The following is an 18,303-nucleotide window of genomic DNA, read 5'->3' on the forward strand; positions in this document are numbered from 1 at the left end:
CGACATTGCAAAGATTCTATTTGCAAATAGATCGCTTTGACCTAATTTAACTTGATTACATCTGCAACCACTCTATTTCCAAAAAAGGTCATATTCGCAAGCATGGGAATTTAAACATATATTTTTGGTGACACATTTTTAACCCATAACAAGTGTAAAAATGGATGACCTGCACATAAAATGGTCTGTGCAGATTTCTGTATGAGTGCTATACTTTCATAAAATGTTTATTTAATAACATATACCATTCACATTAGAAAAGAATTAAACTTAGGAGTAAATACAACAGAAAATGAATGCAATTCTCATGTAGAAAGTTATGAAAATTTCATAAAAAATATTAAAGAAGATCTAAATTACTGGAGAGATATATTTTATTAATGCATAGAAAGATTTAATAATGTTAGAAAAACATTGTTTCTCCCCAAAGTGTTTTAAAAATTCAGTGAAACTAAACAAATCCTAACTTTATTTTTTCTGGAACTTCATCATTTAATTCTACAATGTCTATAGTATGGCAATGAGCCAAGAATAGCCATGATATTTCTAAAGTTAAAGAATGATGAGGGAATTTTGCATGATACATGCAAAGTGACATATTACAAAAAATATCAATTTATACCATTTGATATTGGATCGGGGCAGTTGAATTGACCACTGGAACAAAAGAGAAACAAGATAATGCTTCAAGAGATTCACCAAATATGTAAAATTAGAGTAGTACTGCCATCAACCAAGTAACATTAAAACTAAGATTAGCTGGAGCTGTCAGGCTGCTCTGGGCAGGCAGTTTTTAAAAAGTAGCTTTATTGAGGAATACTTGAATACTACAAATTGGGGATATTTGAACTGTATAACATGGCAAATTTTGACATATATTTGTGCCTGTGAAGCCACTGATCCAAGTATAGTGAACATATCTATCCCTCCAGAAAAAAAATTTGCTTGTGCCTTTTCATAATCTCTTCCTTCCGCATCTTGTTTCCATCTTCATTACCATGTAACCACTGATCTGCTTTCTATCACTTTAGATTGGTTTGCATTTCCTAGAAACGTATATAAATAGAATTGCATAGTATGTACTCTTTCTGATTTCTTTCACTCAGAATCATTATTTTGATATTCATCCATGTTACTGTACATCAGTAGTGCATTCCTTTTTTATTGCTAAGTGATATCCATTGTATAGATATACCACCATTTGTTTATCTATATATCTGCTCTTGGACCATTGATGGAGGTCTTCAAAAGGATGTGACTACCAGTTGACCCACAAGCAGTTCCAGGCAATTGGAATCTCCTCTGTTCTTGGAATGGGCTCTGCACACTATTCCTGCAATGGGAGCCTTTCCCTTTGCAAGGATGCAAACTTGAGAGAGCGATGTGTTGTTGAGATCATCTGGACAGTATACATGACTGAACCCAGCTAGGGCCTCTATGTAAACATTTAAGATCCTGGGAGATGGATGCAGAGATCTACTTGTCTTATAACCACCTAAGACAAGTCCCACAGGTATGCTCCCTTGCTGATTAAACCTACCACCTACCAATCTGAAGCAGTCTGCCAAAGATGGTCTGTCCTTGCCCAATGTGTACAGGGGCCAGTTTACAAACCAAAGTGAACATTTGAGTTATTTCCAGATACTGATGATTAAAAATGAGCTCTTATGATCATTAGTCTAAAATTTTTGTAGGGAATACATTTCCTTTTCTGTGGGTTAAATACTAACAGTGGAACTGCTAAATCATTTAGTAGTTGCATGTTTAACTTTTTAGAAAATACCAAACTTGTATAGTGTGCTTGTGCAATCTTACATTTTCAGTAGTAGTGTATGAGAGTACCAGTTCCAACATATTCTTGCCAAAAATTGCTAAGATAAGTTTTTAAATTTTAGCCATTCTTCTAGGTATACTATGTCATTGTGATTTTAACTTGCACACACACTCACACACATCACATATATAGTGAGTACATATAAAAAAAACTAGTGAGGGAATGAGGTCAGCAAGATGCTAGATAAGACATCCCAGGCCCTCATTTTCCCCACAGAACCATGAATAAGCAACTATACATGAAGCAAAATGGCTTTATATGTGTTCTAGAAGTTAAGGAACTGTAGCAACCAAGCAAATGCCTAACCGAAAAAAAGCTTCACTCACAATAATAATAGATTTCTTGGCCCTTGATTCACCTCCTCTCTAGTGCAGCACAGAATGGTTAGAAGGAAACTGACAAATTCCTGACTCTCCCTTTGAACATAAGGAAAAGCAGGACATTTGCTTGTAATGTTTTAATTGGTCTGGAGGCTGCTGCACAGACTGATTTATCTCACTTGATTCAGAGCAATGATGAGAACTCTGGCACCGTTTAGATACCTGGCTTATATACTAGTGGCAGGTGTTGTGATGCTTTAGAGCTACAGGGGCTCTGCAGAGCCATGAACTCCTGGGGGAAGATGATTATGGGCAGCAGAAGGCTATAGAAATCCAAGGCATCTGAAAAGATGCAGTGGTAAAACTTTTAGGAGAAATTAAGACATTCAAAAAGCAGCCACATTCGTGGGAAACTTGAGTAAAAGCACACAGAATCAGAAAAGACATATCACCAGAAAAGACTGAGAGAATCCTGACCCTTTATGTTAGACGAATTAGTGAAGATCTTCCTTGAATGGAGCTCATCTGTAAATACTGGGAGAGGTGACTGCTTTTTCATGTGCTCAAATCTCAGTGATAATTGATAAGTCATATGAAGAAACAGGAAATCATATTCCACTCAAAAGAACAATGCACAAAAAATTCAGAGACTGAACTTAAAGAAAAGTAGGCCTCTGATTACTTGCAACAAATGTAAAAAAACTGTAAAAAAAGATGCTCAGTGAGCCAGAGGAACACGGACACATATCTAAAACTAAATAAAATCAAGAAAAGGGCTTATAAATAAAATGAAATTATCCATAAACATAGAGAAATGAAAGAAATTATAGATTCTTGAGCTGAAAAATATAACTGAATTAAAAGTGAGGAGAAATCCAATAACAGATTTAATTATATAGAAAAAGGAATCCTAGAACTTGAAGATAAGTCATTTGAAATAGATAAGTCTGAGGTAGAAAAAAATGAGGAAAAGTGAACTGAGCCAAAAGAACTTTTGGAACACCATCAACCAGACCAAGAAGAGAGAGAAAAAGAGGATAGAAAGCTTAATTGAAAAAATAATGGCCAAAAAAATACCCAAATTTAAGGACAGAAATAAACATAAAATAAAAGAAGCTAAACAAAATCCAAGTAAGATAATCCAAAAAGACCCACACCGACACATGTTATAATCAAACTGTCTAAAGTCAAAGACAAAGAGAATCCTGAAAGCAGCAAGAGAAAAGTGCCTCATCACATAAATACAAGGAAACCTCTATAAGATTATTAGTAGAAATTTTACAGGCCAGAAGGAAGTGGAATAATAGATTTCATGTGCTTAAAGAATAAACTAACTAGGAATATTGTATCTACAAAACTGTCCTTCAAAACTAGAGATACTGGTACTCTTCTAAATAAATAAAAACTAACAGAGTCCATTACTGTTAGACCTGTCCTACAAGAAATGCTAAAGGGAGTCTTTCAGGTTAAAATGAAGGGATGCTAGACAAGCAACCAAATACCATAAAAAATACACGGCTCTCTAATAAAGATAAACATATGGATACATATGAAAACTTACTTCTTGTTATTTCATTCCTAAGTTCCACTTTTAATCTTTTATAGGATTTAAAAGACAAAAGCATAAAAATAACTAACACTGTGTTAATTGGTACACAGTATATTTAGATGTCATTAGTGACATCAATAACACATGGCGGAGCTGTAAAGGAGTAAAGTTTTGTATGATTGAAATTAAGTTGATTTCAGGCTAAAATAGATTATATAACTTTATGCTGTTTTATGTAGTTGCCATAGTAACCACAAATAAATATTGAAAGAATACACACAAAAGGAAAAGAGAATCAAAGCATGCCAAAAAACCAATTAAGAGCACAGCATACCGGTAATGCAGGAAATGGGGAACAGAACAGCTGTAACACATACAAAATCAAATTACAAAATGGTAATAGGACACCCTTCCCTATCAGCTATTACTTTAAATGTAAATGGATTAAATTCCCCAATCAAACGATGTTGATTCCCCATATGGATGAGAAAAAAATAGGATCAAAATATGAACTGTCTACAGCTCTCACTTTAGATTAAGGACATGTATACAGTGGACATGAGGAGATAGAAAAAATAGTCTATGCAAATAGTAGCAAAAAGAGAGCAAGAGTGGTTACACTAATAGCAGACAAATTAGATTTTAAAACAAAAACTATATAAGAGACAAAGAAGGTCATTATACAATGATAAAGGGGTCAATCCACAGGTTGATACTTATAATTCATATTATAAATATATCAGAGCTACTATATGAGAAACAAACATGTACAAAATTGAAGAGATAAATAGATCCACAATAATATTAGGAGACTTCATTATCCCACTTTGAATAATGGGATATTATTATATTTTTTATGTTAGTGGTTTTTTTTACCATATTAAAAATTAAGGAAACGAATAAAACTGGTGAAATCTGAATAAGGCTATTGAATGTGCCATTGTTGATTTCTTGGTTTTTATGTCATCATATATTTTTATGTAAGTTGTTTTGCAAATATCTAAACAGTTATATAGGATGCTACATTTGTGGAAATCTGTGTGTCAGATACATGGGTCTTTCTGCACTATTTTTGCAAGTACCTGTGAGTGTATGATTATTTCAAAACAGAAAGTTAAAAAATCCCAAATAATTGAAGATATTATATTTTATATCATAAAACAACAATAAAAGGATTATATTCAAAATTTTAAATAACTTTATTGGAATAATAATAAGAAAAGGTAGCTTGAATGTCAAAAATGCCAATTGTATAAATAGAAGATTCCACTTATTGATACAGATATGTTTTGTGCAGCACTACCGGCATAGAAAAATGAGGAATATTGATGTTTGAAGACAGAGAAACAGATGAATGAGCTGTAAGAATTTTGTAAAATGGAATTTTTGGACTGAGATTAAAATGAAGTTCTACGCCAGAGTGGATTGTGCATATGTATACCAGGATCACTTCACTGTACAGAGAAATTATCACATTATAAATCAACTGTACTTCATTAAACTTAAAATGGAAAAAATGAAGTTCTGGATCCAGTTGTACCAATATAGATAGAAACTGGAATAAACAATAGTGAATAAAATAGCAGTGTAATCATGTGTAATAATAGTTCCATTTAGGTATACTTCCATTCTATATATTTTTCATTCATAATTATATCATATATAAGTATATAGAAATATATGTAATCATATAAAAATAAAAGTTGTCAATATGTAGTCAAATATAAAATTATGGTAAGGATACACATAAACCTCAAAACAGAGGTGTTCATATAGAGGGAGAGGAATGGTCCTGGGAAGGAGTACAAAATTCTTTCCAACTGTATCTGGTATCTAGTTCCAAAGCAAGTAGATAAAATAGCAGCATTTATTGCATCTTTAAAGTTGGCACCGATATTTGTTGTATTGCTCTTTATTCTTTCTGTATGTTAGAAATCTTTCTAAAATATAATAAAATGTAACATTGATAGCACTGAAAGAATAAACAAATCCACACTGACTGCTGGAAATGTACACACTCCTTAGTAATCAAGAGAATATATAGTCATAAAATCAGTCAGGATATTGAAGACCTGAACAACATAATCTACCAACCTGTCCTAAATAATATTTATGGAATTCCCCAGTCCTCAGTGGCAGACCACACGTTCTATCAAATGCACTTTGAACATTATATATTTTAAATTATATTTAATTTCCTTAATTTTTTACCTGTGTCTAGGATCCCATCCAAGTTACCACATTACATTTAATTGTCATATCTACTTTGGTTCCTCTTGGCTGTTACAGATTTTCTTTGGTTTTGATGATCGCAATAGTTTTGAGGAGTAATAGGTAGGCATATAGAATATTGCTCAATTAAAATTTGTCTGACATTTTTCTCATGAGTAGCCTGAGGTTATAAGTTTTGAGGAGGACCACAGGGTGTCATTTTGTCACATTACAGGTACAAACTGTGAATGCGACTTACCACTATTGATGTTAATCACAGGCGGAGGAAGTGTTTGTCAGGGTTTTCACTCAGAAGTTACTTTTTCTTCCCCCTTCTATGTGATTCTATAAGAGCCCCTTTGGAAGGATATTGTTTACGCTTACGAAGCGAAGAGTTGGGTCCCACCACCTTCAGGCAGGAGCATCTATGTAATTTATTTGGACTTATTCTGCACAGGAGATTTGTTTCATCTCCCTCATTTATTTAAATATTTGATTATTTTATACTACTATGGACTCATGGATAGTTATTTTATACTTTGGATTATAATCCAATACTACTTTTGTTATTGTTGGAATGGCTCAGATTGTTTCAGCTCTGGCTAGAATTCTTTTACCTAGCTCCTCAATACCTTTGACAAATCCCCATCATTTTACACAAAATTATATATATATATATGTATATATATAATTTATATAATTTTACACAAAATTTTATACACACCACACACACACACACACTTTGGGTTGGGGGGCACTTCCACAACATGCAGAAGTTTCCATGCTAAGGATTGAACCTGAGACATAGCAGTGACAATGCTGAATCCTTAACTGCTATGTGACAAGGGAACTCCTAGGCAAAGTATTTTAATCAATACTTTACCACAGGAGATATATGGTTAACAAAATCATATGGAAAGATGGTCCACATCATTTATTCATTATAGAAATATAAGATTAAACCTCAGTTCAATTACGCTGTATCTTTATTAAGATGGTTTAAAAAACTGACAATATTAAATGTTGGAAGGATACAAGCAAGTATTAAATGTTGGAAGGGTACAAACTGTCACACACTGCTAATAGAATGCAAAATGGTACAGCCACTTCGCATAACAGTCTAGTAGTCTCCCTCCTGGCAAGGAAACCGACTCACAAGTTTGGACTTGCTGGAGAGCCTTTATGCCATTAGCTGTGGTATGGCTCGGGCTCCCAGACATGGGTCTGATTCAAGATACTCTCTATTCTCTTCCAGTATACTCTATTATCTTTCTCCTAAAAAGTAAGGAGCCAAAGGAAATGCATACACAATTCATAAAAATAATGCTTTAACTATTGTTGGCAGGAAATGCCAGATAGAATGTGCATGATGGTGAGAGACCTTGGCAGGATTACTTTATCTGTGTTAAGTTGCAGAAGTAGAATATACAGAAGTTCACTTCCCAGTGCTCGTCCAAAGCACTGATATTTTCTCACCCCAACAACCTGTGCTCATAACCTGTGTGATCTAACACTGCTTGTGAAAGGGGCAAAGGTGGAGGGCCTGACATCTCTCAATTAGAGGCTAGAATACAGGTAGAGCCCATAACAAAGCACACATATTATGAAATGAGTTTTTATAAGGAAAATTATTGGATATGCCTTTTGCTGTTATTTCATTAGGTAGCAAGACAAGCAATTTACTTCTCACAAATGTAGTATATCAGTTTGGCACAGTCAGTAGCAGTGATCTTCTTTGCTGATATACTTGCACAGTTTCCATCCTTTGAGTCTTTCCAATCACTTCACACAAAATAAAAGTATATAGATAATGTAAAACATGCATTCACTAATGCAGACATAATAAGAAATATTGGTCCAAAGTTGTAGTATATTTTTTCTTTCCTTATCAGAAACCATCTCTCAATGTCCTAAACTTTCCTAAAGAGTGCCTTATGAGGATTACAGGAGTGAAGTTGAAAAGCCTCCCGCTCTTCTTCATATACTCATTTTCTGAACTTAATTATTTTTTATGGCTGCATCCACAGCATACAGAAGTTCCCGGGCCAGAGAACTTCAGAATCTGAGCCACAGCTGTGGTAATGTTCGATCCTTTAACCCACTGTGCCACGCCAAGCATCGAACCCATGCCTCTGCAGAGACTGAGTTGGATTTTTTTTTTTTTTTTTTTTTTGTCTTTTTGCTGTTTCTTTGGGCTGCTCCCTCGGCATATGGAGGTTCCCAGGCTAGGGGTCGAATCGGAGCTGTAGCCGCCGGTCTACGCCAGAGCCACAGCAATGCGGGATTCGAGCTGCGTCTGCAACCTACACCACAGCTCACAGCAACGCTGGATCGTTAACCCACTGAGCAAGGGCAGGGACCGAACCCACAACCTCATGGTTCCTAGTCGGATTCGTTAACCACTGCGCCACGACGGGAACTCCTGAGTTGGATTCTTAATCCATTGCCCCACAGAGGGAACTCCCGAACTTAAAATTTTTATGTGTGTGTCTGTGCATGTATATGCCCATACATGTATGCATAAATGCCTGTATGTGAATGCATGACTTTTTCCCATATACTTTCAGGCATGTAAACCAGAAGCTGTGATTATAGAACTTATTAATTACTATCTACTCTAGAGACTTACAAGTCAGAAAATGTCGTGTGTTATCTTCCCATGTCCAGTAACTTGTGCTACTTTTACGGGACAATCCGATCCAGTAGAAATAGGATAGGTGACTTTGAATGAAGATCTGTAATAAAAAGGAATATATTCTATGAGGAAAAAGTCTTTTTTGCTTTTTGAAATGAAGTAATAATCTAGTTAATATTTTATTATTTTAAATAATGAAAAGTATAAAGATCAACTTCATTCTGATTCTGTTCAAATTATAAAATGATGGAATCTAACTTAATGATATTTTATTAAATATAGTGGTATAACTGAGACATAAAGTTAACACTCTCTTAGTTTAACTAAATCTCTTCATTTCCTTTCAAAACTTATGCCTATAGATCAAAGATGAGCTCTGAGCAAAGTTTGATTTGCACTTTGGATCCAGGTGAGACAGCCTTGAGGTATCTACAAGTCTTACAGATACCTGTTTATTTCCTGCAGAGTGGGCATCTTGAAGTAGTGCCTATGCTATCAGAAGAGGTGTTTATATAGCTGGCTGGAAATGACTTCATAAATATAAAACTGACGGATATTCATCTTGTATTTTAATTTTTATAGCATGTATGCACATATAATATCTCACTTGATCTTTCTAAATATGTTGGAAAGAAAATCAAAACAGCTTCATTACCTCTTTTCCACCTTTTCCTAATGGGATAATTGATGCTCTAGTTGATTCAGTCAAACAAAATGTGTCAAAGGGAGTTAAATTGAGGGTTTCTGATTGTAAATTCTGTTTTCCTACCCTGCTTCAATTTTCACCCTTAGTTTTCTTTTGTTTATTTTCCCAGAGGAAGGCTACAAAACTTAATCCCTCTATCCAGAAAAAACAAAACAAAACAAAACAAAACAAAAAACACCACACACACACAGTTTTGCATTAAATTTTAGGGCTTTCGTTTTTTTTTTTTTTTTTTTTTTTTTTCCTTTGAGAAGATACCTTGCACAAAAGATTAGGGATCCTAGACTCTGAAGTTCATTCTTGGACCTTCTGTATATCCATGGACACCAAGGTAAGATTTTTTATGTAAAAAGTTGCAGTGGATAAATCAACAAGAGATTATTGAATATGACATGTTTTACAATGTCCTTCTGAAATTCTCTAAGTCTCTAAGAAGGCTGAGGGTAAATAAAGTTAAGGTACAGACACTCATAGGAAAAACCAAAAGTTCCATGGGCTAACATCTCTCACTTATTTTCTAATGTTTCTATAATAATTCTGGGTGATATAGTATAAATATTTCTGAAAATTTAGTCATTATCTATATAATTCTATAGTTCTTATCTAAGAAGACAATAAGGGATTTTCTCACTAAAATGTGATTATTAATTTATGTTGGACAGAGACAAATCTCACATTCACTCCCTTATATGGCTACCTTTAAATATGCTATATTTTCACATAAGCTCTTTAACCTGTCTGTAAATAAGATCAACTTAAAAAAACTTTTACCCTATCAACAACAGTTGTAATTTTATTTATTTTTTTAAACTAGAGACATAATTGACATATACGAGGTTATATTGGTTTCAGGGGTACAATCTAATGATTTATTATTTGTATGTATTGCAAAATGATTACCACAAAGGTATAATTAACATCATTACCATACATCAGTTTTTTACCAGTGTAAAAAGGAGGTTAATTCAGACAGTATGGCTGTCTTCTTTTTGGGTTCAAATTTGCTTTGGTTTCTTCATGATTTTCAAGGTCATATTTTTATAGCTATTTATGAGTTGTTAAAGCCAAGGATATGGATAATTGGACTAGCACAGAAAACCGAGTGATTCTTAGAATCTATTAGTCTATCTATGAGAAGATATTAAAATATTCCGCTTAACCTGAATATAGGAATATATATTTTTGAAAGAATAATGGTAAATTATGTCTATATTCAAAGTAAAACAAAAGGATAAAAATTATAAAATATTTAGTTCAGCTTTCTTTGAAAGCTAATATGAGTTAAAAGTTAATATGAGTTGGGATTAATTAATCTTCAAATTTAAATTTATATTGAGTTTTTACTTTTAACTCAAGCTCAGGGGTAATGTATTTCTTGATTTTGTCAGAGATAAAATGATTTTTTTTTGAGAGGCCAAGTGCTAAATTTTCATGAAATTATCAATCAATAAATGTAATTATCTCTGATAAAATAATATATTTTAAGGATACATTTTTTTTCTAATTGCTTCATGTTTGCCTTTACATTTACTATATTGTAAAAATTTTACTTGTGGATGAACTGGATGAATTAAATGAAATCCTGATTTCATTCCTATTTGTATTCATGACACTAACATGAGTACTGCCTGGACAAGAGGCAACTTACAATTGTAAACTATGTTGAGACACTCAAATATTATTAAACATTAAGATTTAGCCAACAACGAGTAGTTAGACAATTATGTTTGAGATGGAAAACAAAATATACATCACCAGTTCTTCCTGATCGTCTATCTTAAGAAGTGTGGAGCCCATTTCCTTGCAGGAATGTTGACTCTCTTTGAAGTTCTTCGATTCATTCGAAAAATAATAACATTTCTGTCCACAACAAGACCATTTAGTTCTACATGTGCTGATTTCCTTTCCTTGAAAACAAAAGATATTCCCAGGAGACCATTCAGTGTAAATCTTGAAAGAAATGCTCTGGAGCTCAGAAATTGAGGAATCCTTTCTAGTCCTTCTAAAAGCATTTATTTCAAAAATCAATAAGTACAGTTAATAATCATTAACTTAGTACATTAATTTAGTACCTTATCTACATACCCCTATCAGAGCATATAAATAATGCTTAGAGAATATGCTAAAGGAGATGTAGGATTTTTTTTTTGGTAGAAAAACTATTATTTTGAGAAATGACAATTTAAAAAATATAATACACATATAGAAGAACCTAATCTCTTGGAAAGACTGAATTGTTTTTTCAATGAAGTGAAATGAAAGTTGGACATCACAACTGGCTGAGTCTATAAGAAAATCCAATTTAAGTAGATTATCAAGTGATTGAGAGAAAGAGAAGAAACTAGTTGGGCTCAGCCTTCAATCCAATCGACATACCTCTGGTAAGTGTTTTCTCTCTGAGAGACATGTTGTCTTCTTGTGTTTCATTGTTCAATGAAGGTTTCCATGATCCACCCTGGAAAACTTTGCTATACATCATTAGCTTGAGGAAAACATAACATGTGGAGGACTAAAAGGCACAGTTTTAATTTTAATGTGTCAATTAATGTCAGAAATTTTATTCCTGTGCTTTTTAGGCATCTCTTCTCTGCATATGATTTACACACTTCTCATTTGTTGAAAAGACACTAATTAATGACAGAACATCATACTAGACCTTGATGATACAGTGATGAGAAATACAAAGCTTCTGTCTTCAAGAAACTCACTCATCGTAATGGGGAGAGTATGCAATTAGAGTATTCATACATGATGAGTGATATAACAAAGGTCAACACGAATTGTTTTTAGAACTCAGAAGAGGATTGGCTGACTAACTGCAGGTTCAAGAATAGTATGACAGGTCAGGTAGACTTCATATATTAGTGTTAACCTTAAATTTTCTTTTTGCCTATGTATAAGAAAAGATAGGAAAGTGAAGGATGGACAATAAAATTCTAGATTGCTGCAACCAAAGTAGAGAAATGGAGAGAAATGGAGACATATTAAGGTCATCCAAAATTAGTCATTACATCCTGAATATAGGTTGTGTTTAAGGGATTTTAGAGAGGTAAGACTGTAAAGGAAAACAAAAATTACATCATTAGAAAAAAACAACCGTATATGGACATTATGGTATTTGGATTTCAAGATAAGACCTACAAGTTCAACATTTAAGATTTTCACACAAATACATTTGAGAAATACCAGTAATGTTCAATATTCTGCTAGAGATTCTAATGGCCATAACCATTTTTAAAAAGTCTGCTTTTTAAACAAGTTTTTTAACCCCAAAACTTGTTACTCCTTCAGAATCATTCATATGGTAGTTTTTTAGCTTTTGAAAGGTACTCAATAGTAAAGGAAAATGATCTGGAGCAGTGTTTCTCAACTGGGGGTTATTTTACCCTTTGGGGGACATTGGCAATATTTGGGGACATTTGGGTTGTAACTACTGTCACCTGGTGAGTAGAGAATAGGGATGCTGCTAAATAATCTACGAAGCACAGGACATCCCTAACAAAGAGTTATCCTACCAAAATGCTAATAGTGCTGAGGTCTAGAAACTCATCTAGGGGGAAAATTGCAAGATGAAAATATTAAAAGGTCATAACACAGATTTTAGAAAGAGAGAACTGACATCTAATTAGGGAATTGAAAAGTCACCCACATCCTATATAATGGGTCATGAGGGATGGGTACAGCTTCCATGGGCGGAGATAGACTACATGAGGAAGGTTGTCCAGATGAAGGATCAGCTCAGACGAATGTCCTGGGGCAGAGAAACTTAAGGGAACATGAAGGGAACCACAACTAGAATTATTTGAAGGCAGTTTGGATGTAGAGAGTAAAGCTTAAAATCATTTGGTTGAAAGATTAACTATTCAAGAAAACAAATATAAGTAGGGGAATTTTAACATAGTTCAGTAGAAAATGAAAAACTGTTAATGGTTTCTTGGCATTTTGATGCCATGATCATGACTATATTGGGAGAAGTTATTTGGCAATTGCAATAGGTTTTTGAAAGTCTGTTGACTTTAGGATAATTAGCAGGCATAGGAAAAAAGTATTGTTGGATTGTATTAGGTATTTTGAGAATAAACTATGAAAAAACTAAATTTGGGAGTTCCCATCATGGCTCAGCAGTTAACAATCTTGACTGGCATCGATGAGGACGCGGGTTTGATCCCTAGCCTCACTCAGTGGGTTAAGGATCCAGCGCTGCCTTGAGCTGTGGTGTAGGTCATGGACATGGCTCGGATCCTGCATTGCTGTGGGGTAGGCTGGATGCTACAGCTGCGATTTCACCCCTACTGCGGGAACCTCCATATGCCGCAGGTGCGGCCCCCAAAAGACAAACAAATAAACAAACAAAAACTCCTAAGTTTGAGCTGTAGAACGGAGATTGCAAGAGGACTGGACTCTTTGTTGAAAGATGTCAGAGAGGACAGAGAAAATGAATGCGCACGCAGTACTGACCAAATCATCAACGAAACCCCAAATATAGACTTTTCTGGAATATCCTGAACATGTTCCAGATTTTATAAGTATAGAAGGTGTCAGAAGCTTTTGAGGAACTTGGGAAATGACCAAGTGACTACATTAGTGGTGAAGGTGGAGGTGTGTCTGGGTAGCGCAGGAGAGCATAGCTTTGGAACTCCTAGGAAAGGAAGACTGGTAAAAATAGAAATTCCTAAGGGAGGAAATAGTTGGATCAGGTCACAGACCCAGTTTAACTTACCCTTGAATCCTAAGATTCCAACTGTTAAAAGGAGAAAGAAACAGAAGATTCCAAGAATCACCGTGGCAAGAAACCAGGCAAGTGGAACTGAGGGCCCTGCCCAGAGAGAAAAAAGAAAAGAGAATGAGGAGATTAGCAGAGAAAAGACTGAATTACACAGCAGGGTTTAGAGGGGGATGTTCCATAAATTCAAGACCCTAACTCACAGATGTCTTCCAACTGGAAACGATAAATTAGAAGGGGATACTGAACAAATTGAAGTATCAGTGGACTGAGAGCTGGAAGCCTGGGTTCTGCTCCTTATTCCGTTACCATGTTTCTTTTAGGGGAGTCTCCTATTCTAATTTAAGGAAAATAATTCTCTGAATCATCTCCAGGATTCACGGATACAAAGTTAATCTTAGATATACAGGCTTGGTTTTTAAAGTGCAAACATTTTTCTAAAACATCTCTGTATAAGTCTACTTTATTGACCCATAATCAGAAGATATTTTTTTATTTTGTGAATATCATGGGTTTATGTATGTACATAAATATCCACATTTTTTTGCCATGGGAGCCTCATTACTGTTCTTCAACACTAGAAGAGATTAGAATTCCAAACAAGGATCAAATAAAGTTAATCAAATACTGTTTCCTGAAACTTCATAAAATGAGTAGATCGTGACCTCCGGAGACTCATCACTTACAAACAAATCAAAGAGAAATAATTCCTACCTGACTTGCTCAGCTATGAATGTATGTATATAGCACCCAAACTACTTTAATTATCTGGAGTATACTAAACAGGATATTTCACTTTCAACAGCTCTTTTTTTTCTTTCTTTCTTTCTTTGTTTAGACTATAAAATATACTTTAAGCAACCTCTTGAAACTGGGCGTGCTAACTTAGCTATTTGGAATAATGGTAGGCTAAGCAATTTTAGGACAGGTAAGCTAGGTTCTCTACATAAACAATACCTTTTTCTTTAGGTGAATCCATTCTTGTTATCTTTGTCTGATTTGGCTTTGAAGTACACATTTTCACTTCTGCGTAAACTAGCTGCTCATTTCTCTCTAAAGATTAAAACAGAGATGTGGTTACCGCCTCATAGTCACACTATTTCTCAGAAGGCATGAAAGTTATAAATATGTGTGAAGAGAGCTGACAGAATAGGATTTGTTTTCCAAATAAAGGAGATCTATTTAATTGTTTTCGTCTTATCCTGTAAAGTCCATCAGACCATTTAAAATCTTTTAAAAGATAAAATCTTGAAAATGAATTAGACATAATGTATCTTATGCTAAATTATAATGAAATTCTTTGGAGAAATTATTTAATATGAAGCAGATAATAATACCAGGATTCAGTAGGGATTAAGAGAAAAAAATACTCACTTTCTTTTTGCATCTGTTTCTTGGAAGGAATGTGTTTCACCTCTGCATATGCTAGATGTTTTTCATTCATCTCTGAAAAATTTTGAGATACAATTCTAAGACACTTAAGTTCATAGGTTTTTTTTAAACTAAGTTTTCGTGTTCTATCTTTTCTGGATTCTCTGAGTATCATTGAAATCATTATTTCATGCCATTTAACTACTGATGCATGATTTTACATTTGCAGTTTTCTTCCAAGAAAGATTTTTGCCTTAGTTTCTTTTTTTCTATTCTTAAAATCGTCAATTATCAACATCTCTTTAGATGCTTGAGAAATGTCATTTCACCTATTACCTGGAGATCTCCAAACGGGTTTTAATTTAACTTTAAATGGTAATAACGCTGTGGTCTAAGAATTATTTATATGACAATTAAAATTGTTGTACTCTAGGAAAATAAAGATAATTTTTTATGAATTATTCATTTGTATTGTAAAGCTAAATAGTGTTACATATGAGTTATTCTAAAATGTCTCCTTCATGGGCTCTCCAGATATTTTTTCCTATTTATTGTCACTCATTTATTATTTATTAAGCTGCATCCTTGCCATATGTAAATTCCCAGGCCAGGGACTGAATCCAACCCATAGCTGTGACCTATGTCACAGCTGCGGCAATGACAGATCCTTGCCGTTGGGAGATGAAACCCACACCTCTGCAGAGACCCGAGCCACTGTAGTCAGATTCTTCACCCACAGCACCATGGTGGGAACTCCTGCTTTCACTTTTTTGTGTGTGATTGAAGATAGTTTATTTCCCATAATCTTCTAAAGGCTCTCTTCCAACAAGCTATAAAAAATGAAAGCCCTACAATTAGGACTCAAATTGGTTTAGTTTTACTCCTATGAGGTATGAGGGATTGTGCCCATACCATTTGAAGGTATAGGCTAAAAGCATCCAATTCTTCTTGAAATGTTAATTTTACTTGTGAATTTTTAAAAAGTTAATTTATTTCAAGAATTTTATTTTTATAATCAAAGATGTTTCTATGGAATAGAATTCTGATAGCATAAAATGTTTAAAAATTCTTATGTTTACTAGTTTGCCAGTATATCATCAAATAAAATTTTTACATATTTTCATTTCCTTCCTCAGAGAATTATACCCAATTTTTATCTTTCTATAATATGATTAAACTATATAGGCCTGTTTGTTCATAACATTCACTTATAACACTTAATTGTATCCCACAATATAACTTCTCATAAAAAAACATGATTGTACAGAAATACATTTATAATACCTTTAAAAATTCTTTACCAAGTCTGGAATATTTCAGGAATGTGGATGCTGGTTATATCACAAAAATGAGAAAATTCTAGATGTGGATATGAAATAGAGAAACATGTTATTATATAGACAAGAAAAAGTAATCACTGATTAAATAATTATTTTACTACTTGTATCCTGCCTTCACTGAAGTGACCATTTGCTCTATTAATTCACTTGGTTAATCCAAATGATGTATTGAGATACTTGCTAGCAGAACTATCAGTTATAGTAAATGGTAAACCATGAACAACTGTGAGGTCATTTACCTTGTCAAGTAAGTCAGCTCTTTTCCTACAAAGTTAAATTGACGGGATTATTATTTCAAATCTCTTCTTCGTGCTCCATATGCACAATCCAGTGGCATTAGTGACCATGAGATATGCTGAGAGCAACAGCTATAGATAAGGTTAGTGATACCTGTATCGATGCAGCAGTTTCTGCTAGAATCTCGTCCAAATGGAAGAGGTGAGCTCCAGTGGGTGAATGGCAAAGACGTGTGTGAGCTGGAACTCAAGACGACTCTTCTGGCCTCTATGTTATTGGCTCTTAGTGTAAAGAAGCTTCAGTAGTTGCTAGCTCTTTGTGAGATGTGAGAAAGCAGTTCATATTTGAATTTCAAGCTTCACCATTTGTGTCTTCTATGTATCTTCACCATTTGAGCCTTTTCTCCGGAAAGGCGGTTTTTTAACAGGGGAAATAAATGTGCAAAATAATTTAAAGGGCCATGCCTGTTTTGCACAGAATCCCAACACTGCACATTAAAAAAAACCGAAAAACAAAAACCCACCATCACCACCATGATCACCACCAAATTCAAAGATTCTAAATATAATTCCTATGTCAGACATTAGTTTGGGCTCTAAACAGAAATTGTATTTAATGAGGTATTTAAAACGCCTTCTAAACTCCGCTCGTATTAGCTAAGTGAAAATAAGTGAATACCAACAGTGCATCATTATCCACATTTATCTGAAGGAGATTTTAAATGATAAAATTTTAAGATGTTAAGGTTTACTAGATGCAAAGCCAGTCCATCCCTGGTTCCTTTAAAATATGTCTAAATTTAATTGCTTTACTTTTAAAAAATTTTTTTCCAGAACATAAACTTTTTACAGTCTGTTTTTCAGTTCATTCCAACAGAAGTAAACTTTATATTCTCTACGTATACTCTGTGTATACTCTATCTAAGCTTCAGCCCTTGATAATTTTTGGTTCCCTTCCCCTCCAGTCTGTATTTTAATTATAAGGAGGAGAAATATATTGGCTTCCCCGTTAATAGTCTAATGTAACATTTCCAATGTGAAATGGATAAACGGATAGACGATGACAATGCGGTTGAAATATGTGAGTTTCAACTCAGTAGAAAAAGATTGGAATGACTTTATCTGTTTTCACCGCTCAGTAATAATAGAAGGCACAATAAAGAAATGCATTTCAATTGTGGATTTCATTCATATAAAAAATTTTGAAGTAGACACATTTGCAAAAGTTTTCCATATGCAGAGATGACAAAAGGAAACACTATTTTGATATAAAAACAAGCTGCTGCAGAAATTTTCAAACAGAATTAGCGTAATAAAAAAAAATAACCTTGTGTACCCTGTGACAGCAGAGTGCTATTTATGTTCTGGCTCTATGTTC

The 18,303-nt window shown here is 34.1% G+C and overlaps 1 protein-coding gene across 4 annotated transcripts; it reads right to left on the reverse strand.

The window, feature by feature from the left end:
* LOC106507518 (natural killer cells antigen CD94-like) lies at positions 6,883 to 17,318 on the reverse strand. 4 transcript variants are annotated; one of them, XM_013988377.2, is made up of 10 exons: positions 17,080 to 17,318; positions 16,634 to 16,708; positions 16,044 to 16,179; positions 15,353 to 15,424; positions 14,936 to 15,031; positions 13,976 to 14,071; positions 11,632 to 11,718; positions 11,011 to 11,162; positions 8,544 to 8,649; positions 6,883 to 7,696 (listed from the first exon to the last, which is right to left on the reverse strand). In XM_013988377.2, the coding sequence occupies exons 4-10, from the start codon at positions 15,420 to 15,422 to the stop codon at positions 7,617 to 7,619; spliced, it is 687 nt and encodes a 228-aa protein (XP_013843831.2). In that variant the 5' UTR covers positions 15,423 to 15,424; positions 16,044 to 16,179; positions 16,634 to 16,708; positions 17,080 to 17,318; the 3' UTR covers positions 6,883 to 7,616. The 4 variants fall into 4 exon arrangements, with proteins under 4 accessions (XP_013843831.2, XP_013843833.2, XP_013843830.2 ...); XM_013988379.2 differs by having other exon boundaries at positions 16,929 to 17,318; XM_013988376.2 differs by lacking the exon at positions 16,044 to 16,179.

This window comes from Sus scrofa, chromosome 5 (assembly GCF_000003025.6).
Source record: "Sus scrofa isolate TJ Tabasco breed Duroc chromosome 5, Sscrofa11.1, whole genome shotgun sequence".
NCBI classification, from domain to species: Eukaryota; Metazoa; Chordata; class Mammalia; order Artiodactyla; family Suidae; genus Sus; species Sus scrofa.

Excerpts from the sequence above, each read along its gene's own strand:
- LOC106507518 (XM_013988376.2), bottom strand. The coding sequence starts at position 15,422 with ATGAATGAAAAACATCTAGCATATGCAGAGGTGAAACACATTCCTTCC. Across the intron at positions 11,163-11,631 it reads AGAGAAAACACTTACCAGAG|GAAAGGAAATCAGCACATGT; the intron begins GTATGTCGATTG and ends TTTGTTTTCAAG. Across the intron at positions 7,697-8,543 it reads CACACGACATTTTCTGACTT|TGATTGGAAAGACTCAAAGG; the intron begins GTAAGTCTCTAG and ends TTTTGTGTGAAG.